The 24,733-nt window shown below is 31.9% G+C and overlaps 1 protein-coding gene and 1 long non-coding RNA gene across 2 annotated transcripts; one reads left to right on the top strand and one right to left on the bottom strand.

The window, feature by feature from the left end:
- Positions 1-7,256: 7,256 nt before the first annotated feature.
- On the top strand, positions 7,257-8,902 carry LOC132723577 (uncharacterized). Its single transcript, XR_009624766.1, has 2 exons — positions 7,257-7,899; positions 8,162-8,902. It is a non-coding gene; the product is annotated as an uncharacterized LOC132723577 (long non-coding RNA).
- A 13,417-nt stretch (positions 8,903-22,319) lies between these two features.
- On the bottom strand, positions 22,320-23,490 carry LOC132723579 (uncharacterized). Its single transcript, XM_060708327.1, has 2 exons — positions 23,270-23,490; positions 22,320-22,728 (listed from the first exon to the last, which is right to left on the bottom strand). Exons 1-2 carry the CDS (start codon positions 23,466-23,468, stop codon positions 22,481-22,483), a joined length of 447 nt encoding a protein of 148 aa, XP_060564310.1. The 5' UTR covers positions 23,469-23,490; the 3' UTR covers positions 22,320-22,480.
- Positions 23,491-24,733: the final 1,243 nt, after the last annotated feature.

The raw sequence follows: 24,733 nt of genomic DNA, 5'->3' as shown, positions 1-24,733 counted from the left end.
TTTCTCAACACTTACAAAGTGGCTAAACTCAATAATCCCGAAAGACCAGAAAAATAAAGCTCAACACTGCGTACAGTAACTTTCGGCTACAACACGGCACTTGACGCCTGCTGTTGTTTTGTATAAATATCTGGAACCAAAGTGATCCTTCAAAAGCACTACTGTCATTAAACACATTTAAGTTTAAGCCTATCTGAAGTCCAAAAAAACATCAAGAGGTTAATCACAGATACATTGGTTAGAAAACTTTTTATTCAATAACCATACACTGCCTTCTATCGTTTCCATTTCAAGTATTTAACTCATTATTCAACTGAAAAATAAAATAACAGTTTTTTTAATGTAACACGTTGACGGGCCTCATCCTTTATAAAGGTCGTGCTTACCTTTTACGCATGCGCACAAAAAGAAGAATATAATACTAAATAAAAGTTCATGGTTTCTTACATATTTTATTATTTACATATAAGGATGTAACAAACACTGAGTGATACGGTCGGATTTAGCGACAATAATTATTCGACTTATTCTGACAGTTGGAATGGTTTTTACATTTATGAAAATCTTCTTTAACACATAAAAATTATTCTATTTTATTTAAATGAAATTTTATAGGATTTCACGATATACAGGACAGTCATAGTGCTAGACAAATCGAACTAATCCTCAGAATTAAACTAGTGCTTAGCTGGCTGTTTTTTACTATTAACAAATGGGAGCATATAATACATTTTAATTTGTACATTATAAACACAATATATTATCGTCTTTAAAAATTCAAGACATGAGTATTTGAAAAATAGCCTAATTTGATTTTTATTTCAATATTAAATTTCTGTTGTTAAAGTTTTCCGCCTGGAATGAGACTTTTCCGATATAATTGTTGTTGTGTGTTCTAATCTTTTATTAGTCCCCTATCGGTTTACCGGAGGGGACGTTAGGTTTACCCTCCGTCCGTCTGTCTGTCAGTCCGTTCGTCCGTCGACAAAACTGGATCCCGCGATAACTTGAAAAGTACTAAAACTATTTTTATGAAACTTGATATATGGATAGATGGCAGTATGGAGATTATGAACGTCTTTTTTTTCTTCCAATGTTGAAAATTCTGGTTGCTATGGCAACAACTAGGCTGAAAATATGGCAAATTTTAGACATAAATCGGATCCAGTGATAACGCAAAAAGTACTGGAAATATTTTTTATGAAACTTGAAATATGGGTAGATGGCAGTCTGGACATTATGCACATTTTTTTCATCCTATGTTGCAAAAGTCCGGTTGCTATGGCAACACATAGACTGAAAATATGGCAAATTTTACACATTAACTGAATCCAGTAATAACTCAAAAAGTACTGGAAATATTTTTATGAAACTTGACATATGGGTAGATGGCAGTCAGGAAAAAATGAATGTCCTTTCTTCCTATTTTGAAAAAAAACATTAGTTGCTTTGGCAACAAATAGGCTTAAAACATGGCAAATATAACAATATTTGTGATTAGTCAAAACGAGCTGAACATTTTTATGAAAGATGCATCTTTAATTGAAGAGTTATCTCCTCTTTAAGAATATTGCTTTTAAAAATGTTATATTTTGGGAACAGGGATGTATCAAATATTAACTTTAGAGTGTCCTTCAGTCCGCCTGTCTGTCTGTTCATAAAAAACGGTTACCTGTAATCACTTTAAAGAACTTTTCGAACAAATTTACATAAAATAGAGAAAAATTGAAACATTATTGAATGGCCAATGGCCCTTCAGAATGTTGTTGGGGTTTTAACCGGTAGGGAACTTAGAAAATGCTTGCAATACTATGATCATTGCTTGTTTTTCTATAATATTATTCTAAAATTTTGCGCGAATCATAATTACGGGATGTCTTTAAAGGTCTTATCATCTCCAGTGTGAAATCAAGTATATTCAAAACACTATGTTTTCTGCGTGCAATTGGATGTAACAATACAGAGGCGTTGTGTAGGTTCCATCTGTATTGACTCTCATTGCGTACAAAATTAAATAGTTATACATAAACAATAACAACACATGTGACGTTGACGTCAAAATATTGCGGTAAGACGTAACGTTGATAAAAGCTTTATTATGTGTTGCTATCTTGCGAACAGTCTGCAATAATTCAACGTGGCACATCATCAACACGGTCAATATAATCCTGCAGAAATATTGTTACTTTTGCATTATACATATAAATGTCGATAACAAATTTCTCACAAAACACAGTTGTATCAAAATTTCTGGTAGAACATATCGCCTTTAAAGCAAAAAGGTACCAAGTGATCTTTTCATGTTTTCGAAAAATTGCGTTTAAAGATTTGAAGTTTCATATCAAATCAGGTTTTTACAACTTGGCAAAGCAACTTTAAATATATTTAGATAATATTTAAATGTACATGCTCAAAAAGTTGGAAAGCTTATTTATAACAAATTAGTGATAATTGATCAATTAAAGGAAATGATTCCTTTTTGCACTTATAAATATTTTGACCGACAAATGCAAGAAGGTACCATATGATCGCTTGGCCCCTTTTCGCATTGCATGATTTTTAACATTAATTTGCTGTCGAATATATCACAAAAAGGTACCAGATGGCAGCTGGCACCTTTTTGTCCCAACAATGTTAACAAAAGGCGTCATTTAATAACAGTTTTATTATACAATGATGCAAATAATAATTGTTGACATTATTGTGTTTTCAGTAAATGTCTGATATAACTATCACAATGCATGTTTTGAAAGTCTGTGATTAACCTTAATGCCTATTTCAAATTCTCTAACATTGTTAGTCAAAATCAGAATCATTCTCTTCTGATTCCATCGTGACATAACCCTTTTCTTTCCTGTATGTTGGTTAAGTGGCATGATAGTTATGGAACTCTTTTTGGATAATTTTCTTTGCACACAAAGTAACAAAGTCATTTTCCTTTTGAATTGAAACTGGCGGTTTGGTATCATAACTTTATATCTCGTTCACCTTTTGCCCACTTACACATACTTTCTTTCTGTCTAGATTCTGTATTCGGAACATCTATTTCCATAAAATCTTCAGCATTGAAGCTGTAATTGTCAAATACTCACTTTGAGTTTTCCTTCGGTACCTGTATACATTTCACTTGTAGCCAGTTCACTATTTGTCCTTCAATAGATGTTTTGAGTCTCGGACACTATTTTTAATGAAGTATTTGAAATCAAAAATATGGTTTTATTTCGTTGGCACAGCAATGTATGGCTGTTATTTTCTGGCCAGTGATATAACACAACTGAATGATACATAATTATACAGGAATTATTTTCTTTGCCCTTTCAAGAGTCAAATTGTCACTCCATCTGTGAGTGACGCAATACCAGAAATTTGTGATGATCAATCTAATATTTAAAACTTGTGATAATATAAAACAAGAGATGCAGCTACGAATCAATCTCTGTTTTGTCCTCCGCAATTATCTGGAAAATATATGACTTATTTGACGTTTCCACTCTGGCAAGTGAAAAAGGATTTTTTTATTAATGCAACCGGGGATAAATGATTGAAGACTTGCTTCTATATCCTCATTTTATTGTTGGACATACAAACACGAGCCTACAAACAAAGTACAAAGTAATTACAAATAAATGATTTACAAAACAATAAAATTACACATTTTATCCAATTCATCAATTGAAAAGAATAAATATGACATTAGAAATATTTAATTCTTAACAGGATCAGCATACAAGAACTTTCCATAAATAATGTTCAAGTTTACTAATAAGTAACTACTACTATCAACAACTCTACTGTAAAGTAAGTTATCAGTTACTCGTATAATGTGGAACTGGCGAAGGGAAATATTTTATATAAAAAATATTAAACAAGAAAATGTTTCGCGGGGATTTTAGGGTCATGCACGTGAAATATTAGTGAACACATTCATACAACCTTTCAACTTACAGTGAACTCTTATACGAAACAGACTATACAAAACATTACCACAGTTAGGCAAACAAACGACGACACAACAGTTAGGCGAATACCAACCAAAGACAACATTACAGGTTACATTAAGCAGGAAGCTATTTCACATGCCTCTCCTTGCAGTTGGTTTTATCCCATAAATGACATACAACATTTTCGTCTCATAAGGAATATAGTGTCAAGTTGTGTAGCAAAAGAGTTTTCTTGAATAGTAAAACTCACTCACTAATGAGCAAGGGGTTGTTACAACGGCATTGAGATCAAAACATGCATTTTAAACGCATGTGTGATCACCTTTTGCTCCAACTTTCTTTTTAACCTTTTCTTCTTGTGAATGTTCCTTCTGTTTTTGATGTTCAATATATATTTAATGATCATGCCATCTTGTGTGCCTACTGCCTTTTTCAATTTTACAGTGTACATATTGAACATTGGTCGTTTTGGGGTTTGGAAAATGATTCTTTGTAATTTTCACAAAAGATATTTTTGTATGTATGTATGTTGCTTAACAGGTTTTATTTCCTTCTTTTCACATTCAATAGTTTACAGTTTCACATTTTTTAAATGTTTAAGTTATAATCATGGGATGTGTATTGTTTCTTTCAGTTTTTAGCTCACCTGTCACAAAGTGACAGGGTGAGCTTTTGTGATCGCTTTTCGTCCGGCGTCGTCCGTCCGTCCGTCGTCCGTCCGTAAACTTTAGCCAATTTCATCGAAACTTCACAGGAATGTTCCTTTGGTGGTCACCTTTAAAGATTGTTCAAAGAATTTAATTCCATGCAGAATTCTGGTTGACATGGCAACCGAAAGAAAAATCTTTAAATATCTTCTTTTAAACAACCCTAAGAGCTAGAGCTTAGATATTTGGCATAAAACATCTTCTAGTAAGTGTCTTCCAAGGGGGTCATTGATTTTCCCTATATGCATATTGTAAAAACTTAAAAAATCTTCTTTTAAAGAACCGTAAGAGCTAGAGCTTAGATATTAAGCATGAAACATATTCTAGTGAATGTCTACCAAGTTTGTTCAAATAAAAGCCCTGGGGTCAAAATTGGCCCCGCCCCAGGGGGTCATTGATTTTCCCTAGATGCAAATAGTAAAAACTTAAAAAAAAACTTCTTTTAAAGAACCAAAAGAGCAAGAGCTAAGATATTAAGCATGAAACATCTTCTAGTGAGTGTCTACAAAGTTTGTTCAAATCAAATCCCTGTGGTCAAGATTGGCCCCACCCCGGGGGTCATTGATTTTCCCTATATGCATATAGTAAAAACTTAAAAAATCTTCTGTTAAAGAACCATAAGAGATAGAGCTTAGATATTTGGCATGAAACATCTTCTAGTGAGTGTCTACCAAGTTTGATCAAATAAAAGCCCTGGGGTCAAAATTGGCCCCGCCCCAGGGGGTCATTGATTTTCCCTATATGCATATAGTAAAATCTAAAAAAATCTTCTTTAAAAGAACCGTAAGAGCTAGAGCTTAGATATTAAGCATGAAACATCTTCTAGTGAATGTCTACCAAGTTTGTTTAAATAAAAGCCCTAAGGTTAAAATTGGCACCGCCCCAGGGGGTCATTGTTTTTCCCTATATGCATATAGTAAAAACTTAAAAAAATCTTCTTTTAAAGAACTCAAAGAGCTAGAGCTAAGATATTTAGCATAAAACATCTTCTAATGAGTGTCTATCAAGTATGTTCAAAGAAAAGCCCTGGGGTCAAAACTGGCCCCGCCTTTGGGGTCATTGATTTTCCTTAAATGTGTATAGCAAAAACTTAAAAATCTTCTATGAAAAAAACCAAATAGCTAGAGTTAAGATATTAAGCATGAAACATCTTTAAGTGAATATCTACAAAGTTTGTTCAAATAAAAGCCCGAGGTCAAAACTGGCCCTGCCAATTGGGTGTCATTGTTTTTAACTATATGTGTATAGTAAAAACTTTAAAAATCTTCTTTTAAAAAACCCAATGAGCTAGAACTTAGATGTTAAGCATGAAACATCTTCTTATGGGTGTCTACCAAGTCTGTTTAAATAAACAAATAAAAGCACTTGGGTAAAAATTGGCCCGGGGGTGGGGGGACCTATATACAGGTGAGCGACCTCAGGGCCATCATGGCCCTCTTGTTTCTTGTATAATGAGATTCCATTTTAGGAAATTACTCTTTATACTGTTTCACCATTTCAACTGTATCATTATTTGCAGATGTACGCTTCCTTGTCATGTTTCTCCTTCAATATACCCCATGTATCTTATTGTCAAGAGTATAGTTAAATACTTTTCTTTTAACGTCCCCTTTTTTTTGTGAAGAAGTCATTTAAACACTATCATTATCTTCATACTGTTATAATTCCTCAATTTAAAACAGAAACAATACTCTGGGATATATTTCATATTTGATGTAAACATCTAGATTGTGTATTCATTAAAATGCTAAAAGGTACCAAGCAAACAATTTAAAGCAGCACGCCTCCAGATTCATGCTAATCACCTCAATCATTCTCCCCACACCCGCATTTTGCTTCAATTTTGGCATGGTCACAAAATAATATTTGAGCCGTGTCATGACAAAACCAACATAATGGGTTTGCTACCAGCATTGATCCAGACCAGCCTGCGCATCCGTGCAGTCTGATCAGATCCATGCTGTTCGCTATCAGTTTCTCTTCTTGTAATAGACTTGGTAAGCGAACAGCTTGGATCCTGATCAGACTGCGCGGATGCGCAGGCTGGTCTGGATCCATGCTGGTCGCAAACTCATTTTGTTGGTTTTGTCATGACACGGCTCATTTGGTCAATCGCACAAACCATCTGCAGTCTGCAAGCATCAACTGGAACAAGCTCTGCACAAAGAATGGCAAAATTCGCATTATACTTCTTACTGCTTGTATGAGGAGAAGGCTTGAGGCCATCATACGGCCACATTTAGAAACATTATCTTTTTTTTCTATTCCTTCATCTTATCTTCTAAATATCCCAACTTTCAGCATCAGCTAAATAAATATTGAAAACTGAATAAATATAATTATAATTCATAAATAACAATATCGTTGAAGACGATGGTTGCTCCTGAAAATTGCACATTTGTCGATGCATTTAATACACAGTTGTTAAACAATGTTGGGTTCCAGTGACCAGAACTCCAGTACAATCTATATACACCCGAAAAGGAAATTCTGAGTTATCTCAACATAATATGAAGAACATTTATCAATAAATAAAGGTTGCATGGGCAAAATTGTTGGAAACTTTCTTTCTTTCTTATCAGTCTGGACTAACATTGACCCGGAACCATACACTCACTACGGTGTACATACTAAATATGACATTAAACAATTACAAAGAGCTGTTACTCAAATATTTTGAAATAAAAGTTTTTGGCTTTAAGCACTACACTTCTTAACACCCTTTCAGATTAGTCCATCGATAAAGTTTCATATAAATATTGTGTTCATAATGTTGGAGTTACATTTTGGTCAACTACCAGTGAAATGGGCAGTTACTCAAAAATGATAAGGCAAACAGTTATAAATTGTATTGCACTGCACTTCTACTTATTTAAATATATCTGCCTTCACAGTTTTCTGTTGATCTTTCTTATAGAATATGTAGGATTATTATGCACTGTACTTCTACGCAATGGGATTTTCTACCTACTAAGTTTCTTTCTGATGTCGTTTTGTAGTTCTGTTTTGGACACAGTTTAAATTTTTAAATGAAAATTGCAGGTCTGCAAAAGTCAAATTAAGCAAGTCCCTTCAATTTATTAGATATATCTTTTTACACAGTGTCTTGCTGATATCTCATGTAGTAATCGGACAATAAAATTGTTTTTTGTTCTGTTTTCACAGAAGAGAGAGAACGTTCTTGTTACAATTTATTGCAGGAAAAAGTCGATATGGATGATAAACAAAAAGAATGTTGTTGCAGGAAACATGTATGTATGCTATGTGTGTGTTTTCTTCCTAAATTGCTGTATATAAAGTACTTTTTTCTGTTCCAAAATCATAAGCATTCTCCGAATATGCCCGTTTCTACTGTTATTAAAAATTGAATGTTTTACTTTTCAAAGTGAAGAAAATGTCAAAAAGGAAAAAACTGTCCGCGTATTTCAAAGTCTCAAACATAGCATTTCAGTTGAATTTACCATACGTTACTTTTAATTTAATTATTGCTTACTATATATTTATCTGTTTCAGGTCAACAAAATCGCATTAGTGTTCATAGGCTTGTTATATCTTCTTTTTGCATTAGTGTATTATTTTCGCGCATGGTCTAAAAAATGAATACATTTTAAATTATTACTTATAGATTCTTAGATCCTTGTTTTGGTGATTAAATGCGTTTGCCATGCTTTTAGATATGAATTAGTTCCCTTCTAATTATGCAAGGCTACATGAACTTATTATAGATGTTTCCAATGACATGGAAAACAAGTCCAAAGATTAAAAAAACATAAGTGATAAATATTTATATTTATACTTAGAAATTTCTGGGGTATTTATTTAACAATTTTTGATATAACTATATGCTCATTCACTAATTTAGTTTTTGTAATCAAGTTATGCTTTTGTATTAGTTTCTGGCCTCTTTGTCCTTTTTGTGTGTTTTATTTTCACTTAATACTATTAAATGGTAATAAAAATATTAGAATCATAGTAAATTATGCAATTAAGCAGATATTGTTCAAATAATACGTAAGATAACTGTTATTGTATAATCGTCGACAATTATATTTTGATCTTAAGGTATTTTAGGTAACGCTAACGAGATGAAATGTGTTATAGCAACTTGTATGTATATATAACCAGATTTCGGTATGAAACTTATATAATATGATTATAACAAACTCAAATAAACGTAGTTTTATTCGGAGTTTTAGCTTAAGCAATTTTGTTAGTAATAATACATTTATGTAAATAATTAAATCTATAAACAGAGTTATTTTTCTGTTGTTAGTTCAACTGCAAAAATACAACTGGTGTTAGTGAATCGAGTGGCATAAGGGTTGTTGTACTTTTCATTATCCACCATGTACAGACCCAATTAATTTTCGTAAATTGAAGAAAAGCTAGTAAAGAATACAATGACAGTAACAATACTGTGTTAAGCAGTAGGTCTTTACCGTTACTTTTCTCCCCTCAATTTTCTTTAGTAGCTAAATATCTTTTGCAATTATGAGCAAGGTATACTAAAATATTAAATACTTTCGTAGGGATCAATATATTCGAACTTTTCAAAGAACATTTTCCCTGGTCCTCCCCTTTTATTCTTAAATTATCCATTGTTACGGTTTCACTATTTTTTGGCATAATTTACAATGGAATTTTTGAAAAACAATTTTTGTTCTTAATCTCATTTCATCTATTAATACTGGAACCAAGTGATGGTTTATATTGTACTTGAGTGTATTTTAGATATTGAACTTCCGTTTTGTCCATTTCACACAGTTTTAAGTATGTCAAATGAAGCTTGAATACAGAGCCTCTAAGGTGACATTTTCCCGAGACTTATTTCAATTTTACAAAATATTAGTTTGTAATTTCAAAATATGTATTTGTAGTCACAAAATAATAATTAATCAATTAATATTTATTAGTAATTACGAAATATTTATTCGGTTTTGCGAAATATTATTTCGTTATTACGAAATATTAATTCGAAACAAAACAACGAAATATTATTAGTTATAGTGAAATATTAATTCCTAATTATTGAATAATATTTCTTAATTACGAAATATTAATTGTTAAAAACCAATTAATATTTTTAGAGGTTTTAAAGGGTTTTGGTGATATTCATAGCCTGAAAGTTTCCGCCTACATATCATCACAATATAAATAGTAATTTCTATTCTCCCTTAGTCTTAATCATTAAGCGACTGTATATCAGTACTGTATATGAATTTAACTAATCACCTGTTGACTGAGCTACCGCGATAGGTGTGATAGTACATGATGGTCACACGGTGGCATACAAAAATTGTAAAGAAATATATTTTGATTGAAGAGCTGGAGGCCAGGCCCTTTAAAGGGAGACACAGACAAAATGTTCATTTATTAGTTTTGGATTTTTTATTCATTATTCTGTAAATGCCCCAAAATGAATACATTAGACAGTTTCTAAACTTGACCCGGTTTGAGCACTAGAATTTCACAAAAGTTGTTACGGTGAACTCTAGAAACGTTAAAGAACATGTCAAATGAATGACTTAGACTTGTTTCAATCCTATCCACAATATATGTTATTGTTATTTCAAGGGCTTATTCAAGTGACATGACTTGTTTTAAAACTATTCGGTGATTATAATGGCGTCTAAATGATGTTCAATTAAATAAATATATTTACGCTTCAAACCCAAAATAAGAAGAATTTATACAGAAAATCATGCTGGAACTTAAAGAAATGTCATCTTAGTGTGAATTGAGTACATAAGATCATTTTGATAGTTTTGTCATTATTTTGCCTGAATATCCCTTTATTTTTTACTAATGTTTATCATAAAAGAAAGTAATGATATAGCCGTCTAAAAGAAATATGTCAGAAAAAAGGATAATTTGGATTAAGAACGACTTCTCACTCAAAATCTAAGTTCAAATATTATAACCATTTGACATATAATCGTTACATTTGGTGGCAAGGTTGATCCAGGCTTTTAAATGTCCCTTTTGGTTGCGAGGTTAAAAGGTTTTATTGTCAAGTTCATAATGACCTAGACTATGATTTCCACAAATTGATTGGTCATATGTAATAGATGACCCTTATTGACTTCAGGATCACTGGTTCAAACGTCTGTTTCACGGGCACTTAAATGCCATAATGGTTTTTGCCTAAATTCTTATTATCTTAACACCATTTATTTTTGTAAAGAAATCTTCATATTTCACATATTGATTTGTCATAACTAGAAGATGACCCCTATTGATCTTTGGGAAACTAGATTTAGGTCAAACTAGTCTTTAACGTAAAAAATGGTTCGTTCCGCTCATTACCTTGATAAGTTTGTATCACAAAGTCTTCATTTTCACATATTGATTAGTCATAATGGGGTAACTAGTTCCATGGTCAAGGGATCTAAATTTAATCTATTGATTGGTTATAATTAGTTGGTAGGTAATATTTTTTCATTTTTTGATTCCATAAATGAGCATTTCAATGTATCTATTTATGGCAAGTTTCTATTATAATAATAACAAAACTACAAATAGTATGAATCAATGACTAGAAAGGGGGCATTATTTTGTTTTTCATTTTTTATTTTTTTATTAATAGTTTTTTTTTTGTTTTTTTGGGGGGGAGGGATGGGGTTAGGTTCCACCTACAAAGTGAAAGTCAAATTGCAAATTTCCAGGTCCCAGGTCTTTTGGATGAAACAGACTTGTACTCCTGCCTGCATTGCATTACTTCAGGTAAAAACGAACATCTGATCAGACCACCGGCAATTTAAACGTCATTAGTGAAATTTCAATGAGGTACTATTTGACAAACATGAGTGCTCAGGAAGAGCACCAGTACATTATGAAACCACTTTCTTGAATCATTCAAAACGTATTATATATAAAAACTATTAAATTTCATTGTATTTATTAGTTACTGTACATGTAACAAAATTTATTTGAAACATTTTAAACACTTGGTAACTAGTATGTTGCTTTGGTGACACGTAGGTCAGGCCAATATTTAACTCATGGGACGAGACTCATAACACTTCTTTGGAGGACAACGATACATGAAACAACTACATTGATTTGCTTGTCCTTACGCATATGGTTATTGCTCCTTACCCAAATATGTATCTTGATTAACGAAATAACACATTCCCAACTGTGCATTGATCGCTACAGCTATATATGCAGAAGGGTACATCGGAAAGGTACAACTCTCAATTTATCATTTCAACACGATTCAGCTGCCGAATCTTATATCAAATGGAGGTCGTGTTATAACTTAGCGTAAAAGAGAAAAGATGCTATGCGTTTTTTAATAATGTTCATATTACTTGGCGAGATAATGCATGATGTTAAGTTTAGTTTCTTTGACACTGTTCATATTAATATATATTTACTAAATTGTTAAGTACATACTCTATACAACGTACATTAAACTGACAATAATTGAAGAAATAAGGTCGGAACAACCACAATATTTATAAACAAATTATTTGACAAATAATTCATTCATTTGATTTTATGCATGACAATATAAATTTGTTTCCTTCAAGCGGCATAATACCGGTCTTTCTCAGATTTCTTTGGTAGTTATCTATACATTACACAGTCACTAAAATCAACGTTTTCAACTTTCAAATAAAATCATCAAAAGCCCTGGGACATGGCACTAGTTAACAATTTTGGCAGATAATAAGTTCATGTTGGTTGTTATGTCAACGAAATGTTAAATATATTCTAATAAATATTTGACGTCACTTGTCAACAATCAACAAATACAGGTTGACAAAAAAGCTCACATAGAGTACACGTTGCTCAGGTGAGCAAAAAAGCTGGCATTCGAACATTTGAAATAACATTTTCAGATCTATGAACTAAAAAAGCCAGGGACTCTAGGTCACACATAACTAAATGAAATAGTAGTCTTAAGCAATCATTGTATTTATATCATAACAGATTAACGCAATTAAAAGTATAAACAAATGTGGTGCTTAGAAGGTACCCATGTGTTAAATTGAGCGAAAGGTGTCCCGTGATACAAAAAAATCTAAAGCATAGAGGTAACCCGTGCCGCTGCAAAACCGAAAGTTGAGTGTTTTTTTGCGAATTTTACATTAATTTTTAATAATTACTGCAATTTGTCTTAAGATGATATATAAATGAACATGTGTAATATGTATGGTGCATATATCATCAAGCCACTGGTTCATTTAAAGTCGAAATATTGAGGCGGTAGGCGAGGGAAGACATGTCTTTTTTATGAAGCTTATTGTGAAGTTCCAGTAATTGAAAATAGGCACATAAAAAAAACACATAAATAAAACATTCTAGTGTTCCGTTGTATTCTTATTGACCACCTGACATACGTCCTATCCTCGCTACAATGAAATTTCGTTGGATTTCCGGACTACTCCTCATAAACAACTGGTGAAATTTCATCAAAATTTTACAGGAATGATCAGTACCAGGTTAAGTTGTGCACTGTCCGTCTGTCTGTCTGTCTGTCTGTCTGTCTGTCACAAAACTTGTCCCAACATGAAATTGGCCATCATGAGGCAACACATGTGATCACTGACGGCTCTTGTTAGAATTTGAAAAAAAAGTCCTGGATAGTTAGCAAACCAACATACATTTCCATCCATTTGTCAAATGTTTCTTCACACAGAGCTTTACGTACTGATCGCTTAAAGTCATGTTAAAATTACATTTTTCTCAGTGAATTTTTTTTAAGTCTCGTTTTTTTAAAGCATGTGTTTTCGTCTTTTTAGAGACGTGTTGAACGTCAGTATCAGATATATAGCTATCCTTAAAAGGACTAGGACATATAGAATTATAATATGTCGATTTCAGTTAATAGTTATATCTTTAGTCAAATACATGTACTTGACTTAATTTGATGCACTCTTCTGAGAAAAATTTCGAGATACAATAGCGCACGCTTTAACTCAATAAAGAATGAGTAATAGGTTTGGACATTCTTTTTTGAAATATTGACTTTCCATCTTGAACACTCACTAATATCTTAAAGATAAGTTTTGTCTTCCAATACTCAAAAATCCATCATCTTTTTTTTATTTGAAACTATTTAACTTTACAGATTGTTAGCGACTAGTGCATAACAGTACATTTAATTTCTCATATGTAATTATATTCCATTTCAAGGAAAACATAAATTATACAGTTTTCAATTCATTTATTTTAAAGAATTGATATTTAAATTATTTTAGAAACAAAAGTACCTCAGCAATAACAATTTCATAGTTTAGAGCAATACAAATTAACGATAACCATCTTTTCTATATCCATGAAGCACGGCTATGTTTACAAATACGGTAGTTATATTTTCACAATTAGTCGTAAGTGTTAATTCCGATTTTTGAAGCACCATTTTTATCATACGATTCATCCATATTTATTCAATAAAAATGTTGATGTCTCATTTACGTCAATAAATAGGTTAAAACAAATGTTTCAAATAATTGATATTTTAGGTACTTTAGGTCCAAAAACATTCATAAACAGGTTGGTTTTCCAAGTGCTAAACAGAGTTGAATGGTATAAATTGATGTACTACATGGAGAACAAAAACGGGGAGAGACACATAAGAACAACAACAGCAACAACTGCAACAATAGGAACAACAATAATAATACTTTCAATATTTAAACTTAAGTTAATATCAATAACACATTTATTTTCCTATGAAATAATCATTTTATAATCGTTAATCTATCTGGTGTAGTGTTTTATTAAAACAGTTGCCTATTCTTCTAAAACAACTTAATTGGAATATTTTTTACAAAGGAAACTCTTATATCTTATGTTGTTATGCTGCATGTATTCTGAGAACTGATGTTATTGGTAGGGACAAAACCAAACAGGGAAAAGGGAGTTCAAAAAAGAAAAAAACAAAGAAAAGGAAAAATTAGTTTGTATAATTGTAAGGTTTATTACTGGCTGTTGAAATGGGATGTCACACTTTACTTTCATCGAGATGACGAAACAATTATTAGCGTTTTATATCAGTTTATGAATGATAAAAGGCATGGGCCATTCGCTTAAAAACTCAAAAGTATTTCTTACAAATTATATCAGTATTGTTTGCAAAAGATATGTTGCTTTATTTACTTTTAATTTTCTATTTTTAATTCAATAATCATCCGTGTCAGTTTTTTTAGATTTGTTTTTAAATATTTCGCTTTGTACCTTTTAAATTAAAATATCCACTAAAAATTATTTTCATTCTACTACGTTTTATGTCTATCACGTATTAGACAATACTACTAGTATGTTGGAATTTAACTGATATAAATGTCACATTCATGTGAATAAATTCTAAGTTCTTTCTTCAAAGTTCATGCATGTAATATTTGTAAGAAAATGTCATTTTTCAGAATCGTTCCATCTTATATTGACATTAATTACAATTAACATTAATGACCAAAGTTATAGATAAAACTGTTAGTATTAAAATAATGCCAAACAATAAATATCATGCTATAAAACTCAGAGACTGACTGTTATGCATACATATTATTGTCAATTATCGCAGCATGCCTCGAGATTCATGCTTTTAGTTCTTGATTAAAAGAAGTACAAGTCATTGTTGTGAAATGATTAAATTAAGTAACGGCACTTACAATATACAAAAACTACCAAAGAGTTTTTAAACATGCAACAATATCCTTTTCTTCGCGAGTCACGCAGTAAAGATATAGTGATACATACTACTGTAAAATCATTATTATTCGTGGGGCACGAGTTTTCGTGGTTTTCGTGGGTAGGTCATGGGTAGGTCAATCCACGAATTTAAGATCCAACGAAATTTTATCCCTAGAATTACTTCTAACCATGTCTCTATTCTTTACATGCATCAACGCTTTTTCCGACCGATTACTGTGTTATGATGGTAAACAGATAATCAAGTAAGTGAAAGATTAAATCTATAAATAGTTTAGGTTTGCAATATATAAGAAACTTGGAAAGAAAAGACGATTATATGTCCTTAATTTGCTGTCACAAATGTCTGTCGTATATACACATCAAGAGACTGCTCGATTGTTGTAGGCTACTCGATTGTGTTACCCAGAATACTTTACATAATCGAGTAAATACGGGAAACCAGTGCTATAATAGCGCTAATGAAAATTGCCAGCTTGCTCTTATTAATTGCTTATAGAATCAAAGAAATCTTTGATATTAATGTCGTAAGTTAAGTACACTTTACAATAAAAAAAAAACAATCGCTAAGCGCATGAATTGTCGTCTTTAAAAGATCAAGTTTAAATGAATTTTAATCTGTATTTGTTCGACTGCTATTCCATAAACATCAAACACGCTGTCGACGTCTAGATCCGCACAACCCCGTGTTATTTACTCATATTAATTAATATATATGCATGTAAATTTACACAGTCGATGTGATGTTGCGTGCAGTAACTGTCAAATATGGTAAGACAAATTCATGGTGTAAACTTTTTAAACTCGCTTGTTAAAACGTGTCAGGGGTCGTATAAATTATGCAATGTTTACATCGGCGAATCACAGGGGCAGTGTGTACACTAGAGCTGCAAATCATGTCACAAAAATGTGTTAATTGCAGTTAATTATCGGCGGTAACTGCTATCTTTATGTTATGCACAGAGGCAAGGATTAGATTATTGACAAGCGCTGTGTGATACGTCAATTTGTACATGCGGTTAGTAAAAATACGCGGCGATTTAGTGAGAATATTTTTTCTTTAGATTATTAATTTCTTTTTTAACAAAAAAATGAAAATCCACGAATTTAAGAACCCACGAAAATGTCCGTTTTGATAAAACCACGAAAATCATGCCCACGAATATAAGTGAATTCGCAGTATACAGTATGTAATTTATGTCTCAGAACGTTTAAATTTGTATTCAAACCCTGAATCATTTTCTTTTCTTTTTTTAATATCTTACAACAAATTGATTGTCTTGAAATATTGTAGCTAATTTGGAGGTGTACAGCTTACTGTGTATTCGCGTTAGACGGGTCATTTAATAAACTTTTCGGGGGGGGGGATACGGTATTCCTGGAATAAAGATAATTTTGAGCATTCCGACAAAATAAAATGTTGACACAAAATTTGCTGTTTGAAATATATTTGAAAGATATACAGAATTGAAACAACTTTTAGCTGAGGTTTGTTATCTTATTTACATCGCTAGTTCTGTAACGTGACCACGGTTGGTAAGTAGATTTATCAGTTCTTCTTTAAACTATTTTCCTTATCATAGTTTCGAACATTCGTAAATTAACACAATAAAAATGATTATATCTATAAAAGTGATAATTATGATCATAATGATTTTATAATTACTAATAATTTATTAATTTCTGTTGTAAAAAAGGAAAGGATTACATCACACCATATATTTATATATGATTATATTAACCTGAAACATGATGATAAGTGCATGTCTTGCTTCTAGAAATACCAGATTTTGTAAGTTGTGGGAATGATCATCCTGCTTCTATAATCATGAGTAAAAAAATTGTATCGTTTTATTTTGTCAACTTTTGTTTGTGGTTTGATGCATTTAATATCAAATGTTATAGAATATAGTTAAAATATATCTTGTAATTTATTGAATATAGCAGTATTAACAATCTTCGATAAAGAATAAAGGTTAGGGACCACTTTTGTCTTCATTGCAAATATCCGTGTCTATTCTCAAATTGTTCAACTTTGGTTCATATGCATTTTCCAAAGTAAGGGACAATAGCTATAGAGTCTTTGAGATTATCTTTCAGGGAATGCAGGAACAACTACCGATCAGAGGAAGAAACATTTGATTTTGGGCTTGATTTGCCTTCTGGTTAGAGGGACGACAGTTTCAACAAAACTGGAAAGCGTCTCCAATTGCTTTCTAATTCAAATCACACGGATATATATTAATTTCTTCGAAATATGTATCTACTACCTTTCTGATATTTCTTAAATACACTTTCCTGTTTATCTTGCTACACGAGGATAGTCTTGAATTTTTCAAAGTTTATCCTCTCTCGTAACGTGAACAAAACAAGAATACATCTGTTGTATAGACTATCTGAAATATATTTTTATTATTTAATACGGGTTGTTCATGGAATTTAAAACAAAATTAAAAAAAATGGACCAACACCTATCAAGTAATAAAAAACCTTCATTTTTAACTTCAAAAATGCAGTTTGAATTATGTTTGTATTGTATCTGATACAATAGTTTTGATTGTGCCAAGTATTCTGTGTACAGTATTCAAACCACTGAAAATTTGTGTTTTAAATTCTGCTTGTTTAATTTACGTAGAAAAAATCCCTCTGATACCCTTTAAATCATTAACATTTTGCCATATGAACATGTGCAATAGTGAAATATAGAATCTTGAAATATGATTTAAACAGATAGATTTGCACAAAATGTAAATCAAAACCTCATTAGAGACCGCTCCCGTGGCCGAGGGGTTAACGTCGGTGACATTTAATCCAGGTTCCTCTACGGGAGATGCTTTGGTAGTTTAGCACGGAGAAAGGTAGTCTTGTACTTGTCTCCAGGAACGATGGTTAGGAATCTACCCGCCTATATGACTGAAATGCTGTTGGGAAAAGGCGTAAAATGAAACAAACAAACAAACAAAATTGATGAACAATATGATACGATATGATAGTTGTCGCTAGATATTATAATACAATATTTGATCATAATTTCATTGATATAATATATACCAGGACAATTAGTAAATATAAGAGAATCTGAAATCAATGATAAAGAAGATTTATATAACATTGTCAAAAATCAAAGTTTTATATGAAGCAATTTAGGTAATTTGCCAATAAATTATTATTATAATATATATTTTTGAACAAAATATGGGACCTGTGAATAGGTTATTCAGTTCCATGTAATCCTTATTTGATATGTTTAAAGTTGCTCTTAATTTTAGAAAAAAACAACATGGATGATTGAATAAATTAGTGTTTGGAAAATGTCCACGAATGTAAAGATTAACAATATCTTTCTTAAGGAAACACGACAAAGGAAGGTCATCCCAGTAAATTAAATTAAGGTCGTCCAAATAAATCAAATCGTAGACATTACCCAAATTCAATTTCAAGAAAAAGAGATGCATTTGCGGTATGATAGAATGAGTTACTTATGTGTAATCCGTTATAACTGCCCAAATATGCGTATCTGGCACAACTCAAAAAATTGAAATCTTGAGTCCGAGTGCTCAGCACTTAGTGAAAATAATAATCGGTAACTTAATCAGCACTATTTACCAAAAATATCCACCTGTAAACGTTCTGTAAACACTCCAGCAACATACTTATAAACACTTACATTTTTGCTAGGAGCAACTCATTTGCTCATGCTTCAATAATTTGGATAAAGATAAACTAAACTCATAAATTTATTGGTTTATGATAACAAAATTAGTATCGCTACTTATCACATTACCATTTCTTAGCTTAATTAAGTCGTCATCTCATGACAATACTATCAATCACAAAGAACTTGAAATTTCGTGGGCATGCTTCAGGCGAATATTACTCAGTTATTTCAGTCAAACTATTGGTCTGAGGTGAAGGGGATGGTGTTTTGAACTGTTGCGCAAAGCCGTAGGCCGAGGGCAACTGATAAAAAACACTATCGTTGACACTGTTTGACTGTTCCCGAATCACATATGAGATAACTGTTTTATTAGCTAATCAATTACTGTTTCAACAGTTCTTGCAGAAGGAAATAGTGTTGCAAATATGCAAATAATGAAACATCATTTAAACCTCACATCCGGCTTCATGTGATAAAGATCGATAGACGCTTCAAGGGGAATTCCTTTACAACGTCAGAGCATGAGAGGGTAACAGTCGAAACTATTGACCGGTCAAACGTTCGCAAACGTGAAAGTTTTTAAAATTTCAGAAAACAGTAAAACATACCAAATTGCATTTATATAAGGTATCAGGTAATAATTATTGCTAACCGTGAGTAAGTGGTACAATGTTATGCAGTTGAACATTTTGATCATTGATGCCCATTTCTTCTGAATAATGACTCATAGACAATACATCGCTATTGTAATGATTTAAATCCTTAGTTTAAACTGATCGCGATACTAGTATCTGCCAACATCTAACATTTCTCGTAAGCAATATTTCACTGAATGTAGCGTTTAGCCACAACATGATGTTTATTTTCAATGTAAGCACCACAAAATGATTTTGGCAGATATGAAGACGCATTTTGAAGGAATTTTACTGTTTGGGTCAAATCAAAGAAAATCTTTCGCCGTTTTTCTGAACATGGTACCTACAATAGTAAGATAACGAATAACGCATATTACACGTGCTGAAGGAGATTGAAAATTTTCTTATTTTCGGTATTATATTGCTCATTAGATTTTACGAGACTAAAGAATATTATTATAAGTTATTATTCCTTTTACATGAAAAACGCATACCAATAATGTCCACCTACATAATTTGAGTACTATATGTATATTATGCCTGAGAAATACTTGGATGTATATTTCTTACAGAACTTTATATTGATGATATATTTTTATGATGTCCTTAAAGCTCATCATTGGCTTAGTATATCAATCATTTTTTTCCTCAGCTGCATTTGGCATAAGTACTTTTAAAGTGATTTTGTTTTTCATATGAAGTCAAAATGTCACTTTTTTATCATTTTACTACAATAGTGACAAATCATTGCACACATAGCACTACTTTCGTCAGATAACAGACATAAAACCAAACACTTTAACATACGTAGAGTCATATTTGCCCTTTCTGAAGATGTAAACATTTATAAGATTCTAATGAATAATGTGCCAATATGGTTCCATTGTATCTAGCATGGCGCGCATTAATAAACCTCATTCATAGTATACCTAATTTCCTTGTTCATCTGACTTAATTTTAAATATTTGATATCCAAAAGTCTAAAAGTGTTTGCTGATTCTTGAAAGTATTGCATCTGTTAATTTAAAGCGTATACGTTTCAAACTACACGTACAGAGTCGCTACTAAAATTCCAAATTGATATTCATAATTTAAAAAATAATAGAAATTACACTAGAAAGTATAAATAATTATTGTATCCAAATATAATAATCGTTTATGTTTTGTTTTTATATTTTTAATCCTCCAATTTCGAGTTCAATTTAATTTGTAACTCCTTATGGCTGGGGTGGTGCATTTAAGGTTTGAGGCAACAGAAGTGCAACCACCGTTGATCCCATTGGAATCGTACGAGGCGACAAACTGTGTCCGGATTACTTAAGCATATGCATGTCTTAGCTTCAGTTAATGAGGTGTTTTGTTCCTAGTGTTGCCTCAAATTGTAATACTCGAGGTAAGGAAAAATACATCGATCTTGTTCCGGTACCATATATCTTAAAATATACTGATGCACCGTAAAACAAGACGAAATAAGCAATGCGGTCTAGGTAAATAAATAAAAATGGATTTTTTTTATAATAATAAACGCCAGAACCAGCACATTTTGGAATGTTACATGCTCAAATTAATCACTACTGACAGTAATATATTCGATCATCTGACAAAAAATGGTGATATTTGAACTAATCCCGCAAATGTAATTATACGATGATTATCAAAACTTCAATTGAATTTTTTTTTACTCACTATTTGAAACATGGCTTGAAATCAAACATGAAACTTGACTTTATTTGCGCGGACCCCTTTTCAAATTTTCTAGCCAACTTTTACAGACGACAGTTTTAGCCTATTTGTCCGCCATTGTTAACGAGATAATATTAGGGCCTCCACGGCAGTTAACTATTTGATTTATTTTAATTAAACGCCATCTCATCTCTGGTTTGCGCCAAACGCGTGAATGGTATGTTTAAATAAGCAAAGTAGACAACATTTCTTTTATTTGTTCTAAATTCCGACAATTTATTATAGCAGACGACGTGTTACCCCAAACAGTCCGCTAAAATACTATTTCTAGTCGTTGTGCAGTATGGGCAAGTGGAAACATGTTTACTTATTCAAACTAATTTACAAATTATTTCATCACATTTCAGTTGTCAACATCGAAAGGTACACATCGATGACCCTATTTTTATTTTTATACGGATAAAACGATTCTTTGTTATCACACAAGGATTAAATAATTAGTAATATATAGTACAACGATCAAAACAATAACTAATTGTTTGGTACGCACTTATGTTCCCGACTGTAAAGTATTTGCCAATTAAAGTTCAAGTTTATATAACAATAAACACTAACAATTTTTCTTTAGAGCTAAAACTTTATTGTCACAAATGATGAGTTAAAAATATAAAGTACAAAGATAAACAATATCAGCAACGTGTGTTTGGTATGTATAACTAACTAAATCTCTCAGCCAAAGGCGGTATATGTGTCATTGACCTAAATCACAGTGACCAAACAATCAAACGAAACTACAAAGACTATCCTACTCTAATGTGAAAAATATCAGTCAATCGCATCTGACTGTTTGATTGAATGTTCATTTGCTAAATACACAAAACCTAAAAATACCACGTCAGTTCTCCCATCAAACACACTTATCAATACGCGTTTATCAAAAGTCACTTTAATCTATAGTGTTTTTACGATTCATGTACTGTCTCATTAATTCTTTTTTTGTTGGGGGGGGAGCAGAAACGAGGAAAAAGGCACAACACAGAAGTGACTACAAAGAAAACGCGTCCATCTGATTAACCTCTTTGCCATTTTCTGCAATTATTACGAATTATAAGAATAATTATAATGAAAGTACAGAACAAAATTAAATACAAGAAAAACAGGTAAAAAGAGAGAAAAAATCTCTATTTTACAGGTTCATTCTATTACGTTTTCGGTTGGTGTTAAATTTGCCTGAAGATTACGAAAATAGTTTTCTGCAATGTTGTTCATTGTACATTCATACATTTCATCTTCAGTATTAAAAGCAATGTCGATAATCTTAATCAATGAACTGTCCTGAAATAAACTGTCCGCTGCTAGTTTCTGCTCCGTTAACAGCTTTGGCTCTTTTCCTTTTGTAATGACATGCAGTGCTATCAAAATTGTTCTGTTTTGAGCGGCTTCTGTAAGAGTCAGAGAATATATTTTACTTGTCTTAAAAGTCAAAACATAAGTAACAGTATGTCTGTCACGGTGTACGTATGTCAAAGTGCAGTTGCCTTCAATGGTAACATTCAACAATTGAATAACAAATGAACAGACACAACAAATGTATCGTTTGGAAACTGTTATAAGAATTTTCCTAAAAATAAATTATGGATAGAGTAGTAAGTGATTCAGTATGAGCTTTTATGATAATAATTTGTTTTAGATCACAGTATATTATCTGCTATTTTAGATATATTGTTTCCGATCATGTATTTTAAAATTATCAACATATTTTATTTCATTTTATTACTAATATTAGTTCAGACAATATATTTTGGACCAATTCACAAATTAGGTAAATGTAAAAATTCTACTGTTTTTATTAGTAACATTAATCGATAAATATAATGCTACACAATCTCGTCAATTGAATATATATTGGATCAAATGTCCCGATCTAAAACTATTATGAAATTAAAAAAAAAACAAAAAAAAACACCAATTAATATTACATACGTAAGTTGTCATCATAGCATCGCTTGATGTCAGATTCAATGCGCGTTCTGACATTACAAACTATTATCAGCAACAAACTAGGATCAAGGTTCTTAGCATCACTTGGCTCCTTTTCTTCAATCTCGATTCCAAAACCCCTCATTCTAGCTTGAAATAACTTAAGAAACGCTGACATAGCATTCGTTTTAGACGGGGTCATCAAATATACCGCTTTGCGGGGATATCCTACAAATAAAAGCATTTAGACATGATAACAGTTTAAAGCAGTTTTAAACACAACTTTCACCATAACTTGATATATGTAATTATATGTATATAAACAGAAATAAAGAAAATAATACAGGTTCCTAAATTATTAGTTATTTTTCAACTTTAAAATGTACGTATATATATATATGTTTTGTCTGTGAAAACTTTACTAAAGAAACTTAATGAAAGACAAATATTTTGAAATTCTTCTAAAATGCTTTAGTTCCAAACTATCCAAGCTGTTCATAGTAGAGTTTATTTGTAGAATAAGTAAAGGTCTTGTTTATTATAATGTCACCCCTACTCAAAGGCCCAGCCGTTTCTGACTTATGAGACACTTATTGTTTGAATATTATATACCTCCCAACTCCTACCACTATGCCAGGCGCCAGACGGATAGGAATCGATAACCATTCATTTTAACTACCTTGCGGCTCACGAAGCGGAACGAGTCCTACAAGAAACATTCGTCCTTCAATTAACGCTCCCCGTGGGGCTCGAACCTTTGACATCCGTACGAATGCGGACGCCTTAACCACCAGACCAACGTACCCGGTTATATGTATGAAGTTTATAGTATACATATAGTATAAATTAAACATTTTATTCAAAAAAAAAAAGACTATGACTAACTTCTGCCATCAAAGGCAATGGACGTCTGTTTTTCCTATAATTAAATTGTGGTTGATTTGTCTCCTTGGTCAGAGGAATCTTTTGGTTGATTAGAGACGGAAAGTATTGTATGTTGGGCTTGACTCTCGTCTTTAGCAGCAGGGTAACGAAATTCTCTACAGAACTGCACAATTTCTTCAATGGCTTTTTATTATTCATATCACACTGATATATAGTGTCGTCATAGAAACCCCATATCAACCATCTTTCCGATATTCATGAAACTTTCCTCGCTTTTTTTTACCTCGCCACTAGATGGAAGTTTGGGAAGTTTTTGTTCTCTCATAACGTGTACAATAATTTAAATAATTCTGTTGTTTAGTGACAAATCTGAAACAAAATGCTCATGCTTGATTGTAGCCATAGCATCATATTAGGTTTTGAACGATTACGCGGTTAAATAAAACAATTAATCGTTTTAAATTATAGGCAAGCAATTAATATCTTTCTTTCATACTAACTGAATATTTACTATAGTACCGATTTTGGGAACTGTTTTTACATCACAGAGTCGAAGAAACTAGTCTTAAAACGTCATGTAGT

This window comes from Ruditapes philippinarum, unplaced genomic scaffold (assembly GCF_026571515.1).
Source record: "Ruditapes philippinarum isolate M1 unplaced genomic scaffold, ASM2657151v2 ctg12434_1_1_1_1, whole genome shotgun sequence".
Taxonomy (NCBI): domain Eukaryota; kingdom Metazoa; phylum Mollusca; class Bivalvia; order Venerida; family Veneridae; genus Ruditapes; species Ruditapes philippinarum.
This window is presented reverse-complemented; position numbering and strand designations above follow the sequence as displayed.

Excerpts from the sequence above, each read along its gene's own strand:
- LOC132723579 (XM_060708327.1), bottom strand. The coding sequence starts at position 23,468 with ATGACCCCGTCTAAAACGAATGCTATGTCAGCGTTTCTTAAGTTATTT. Across the intron at positions 22,729-23,269 it reads ATGCTATGATGACAACTTAC|AAGCCGCTCAAAACAGAACA; the intron begins GTATGTAATATT and ends TGACTCTTACAG.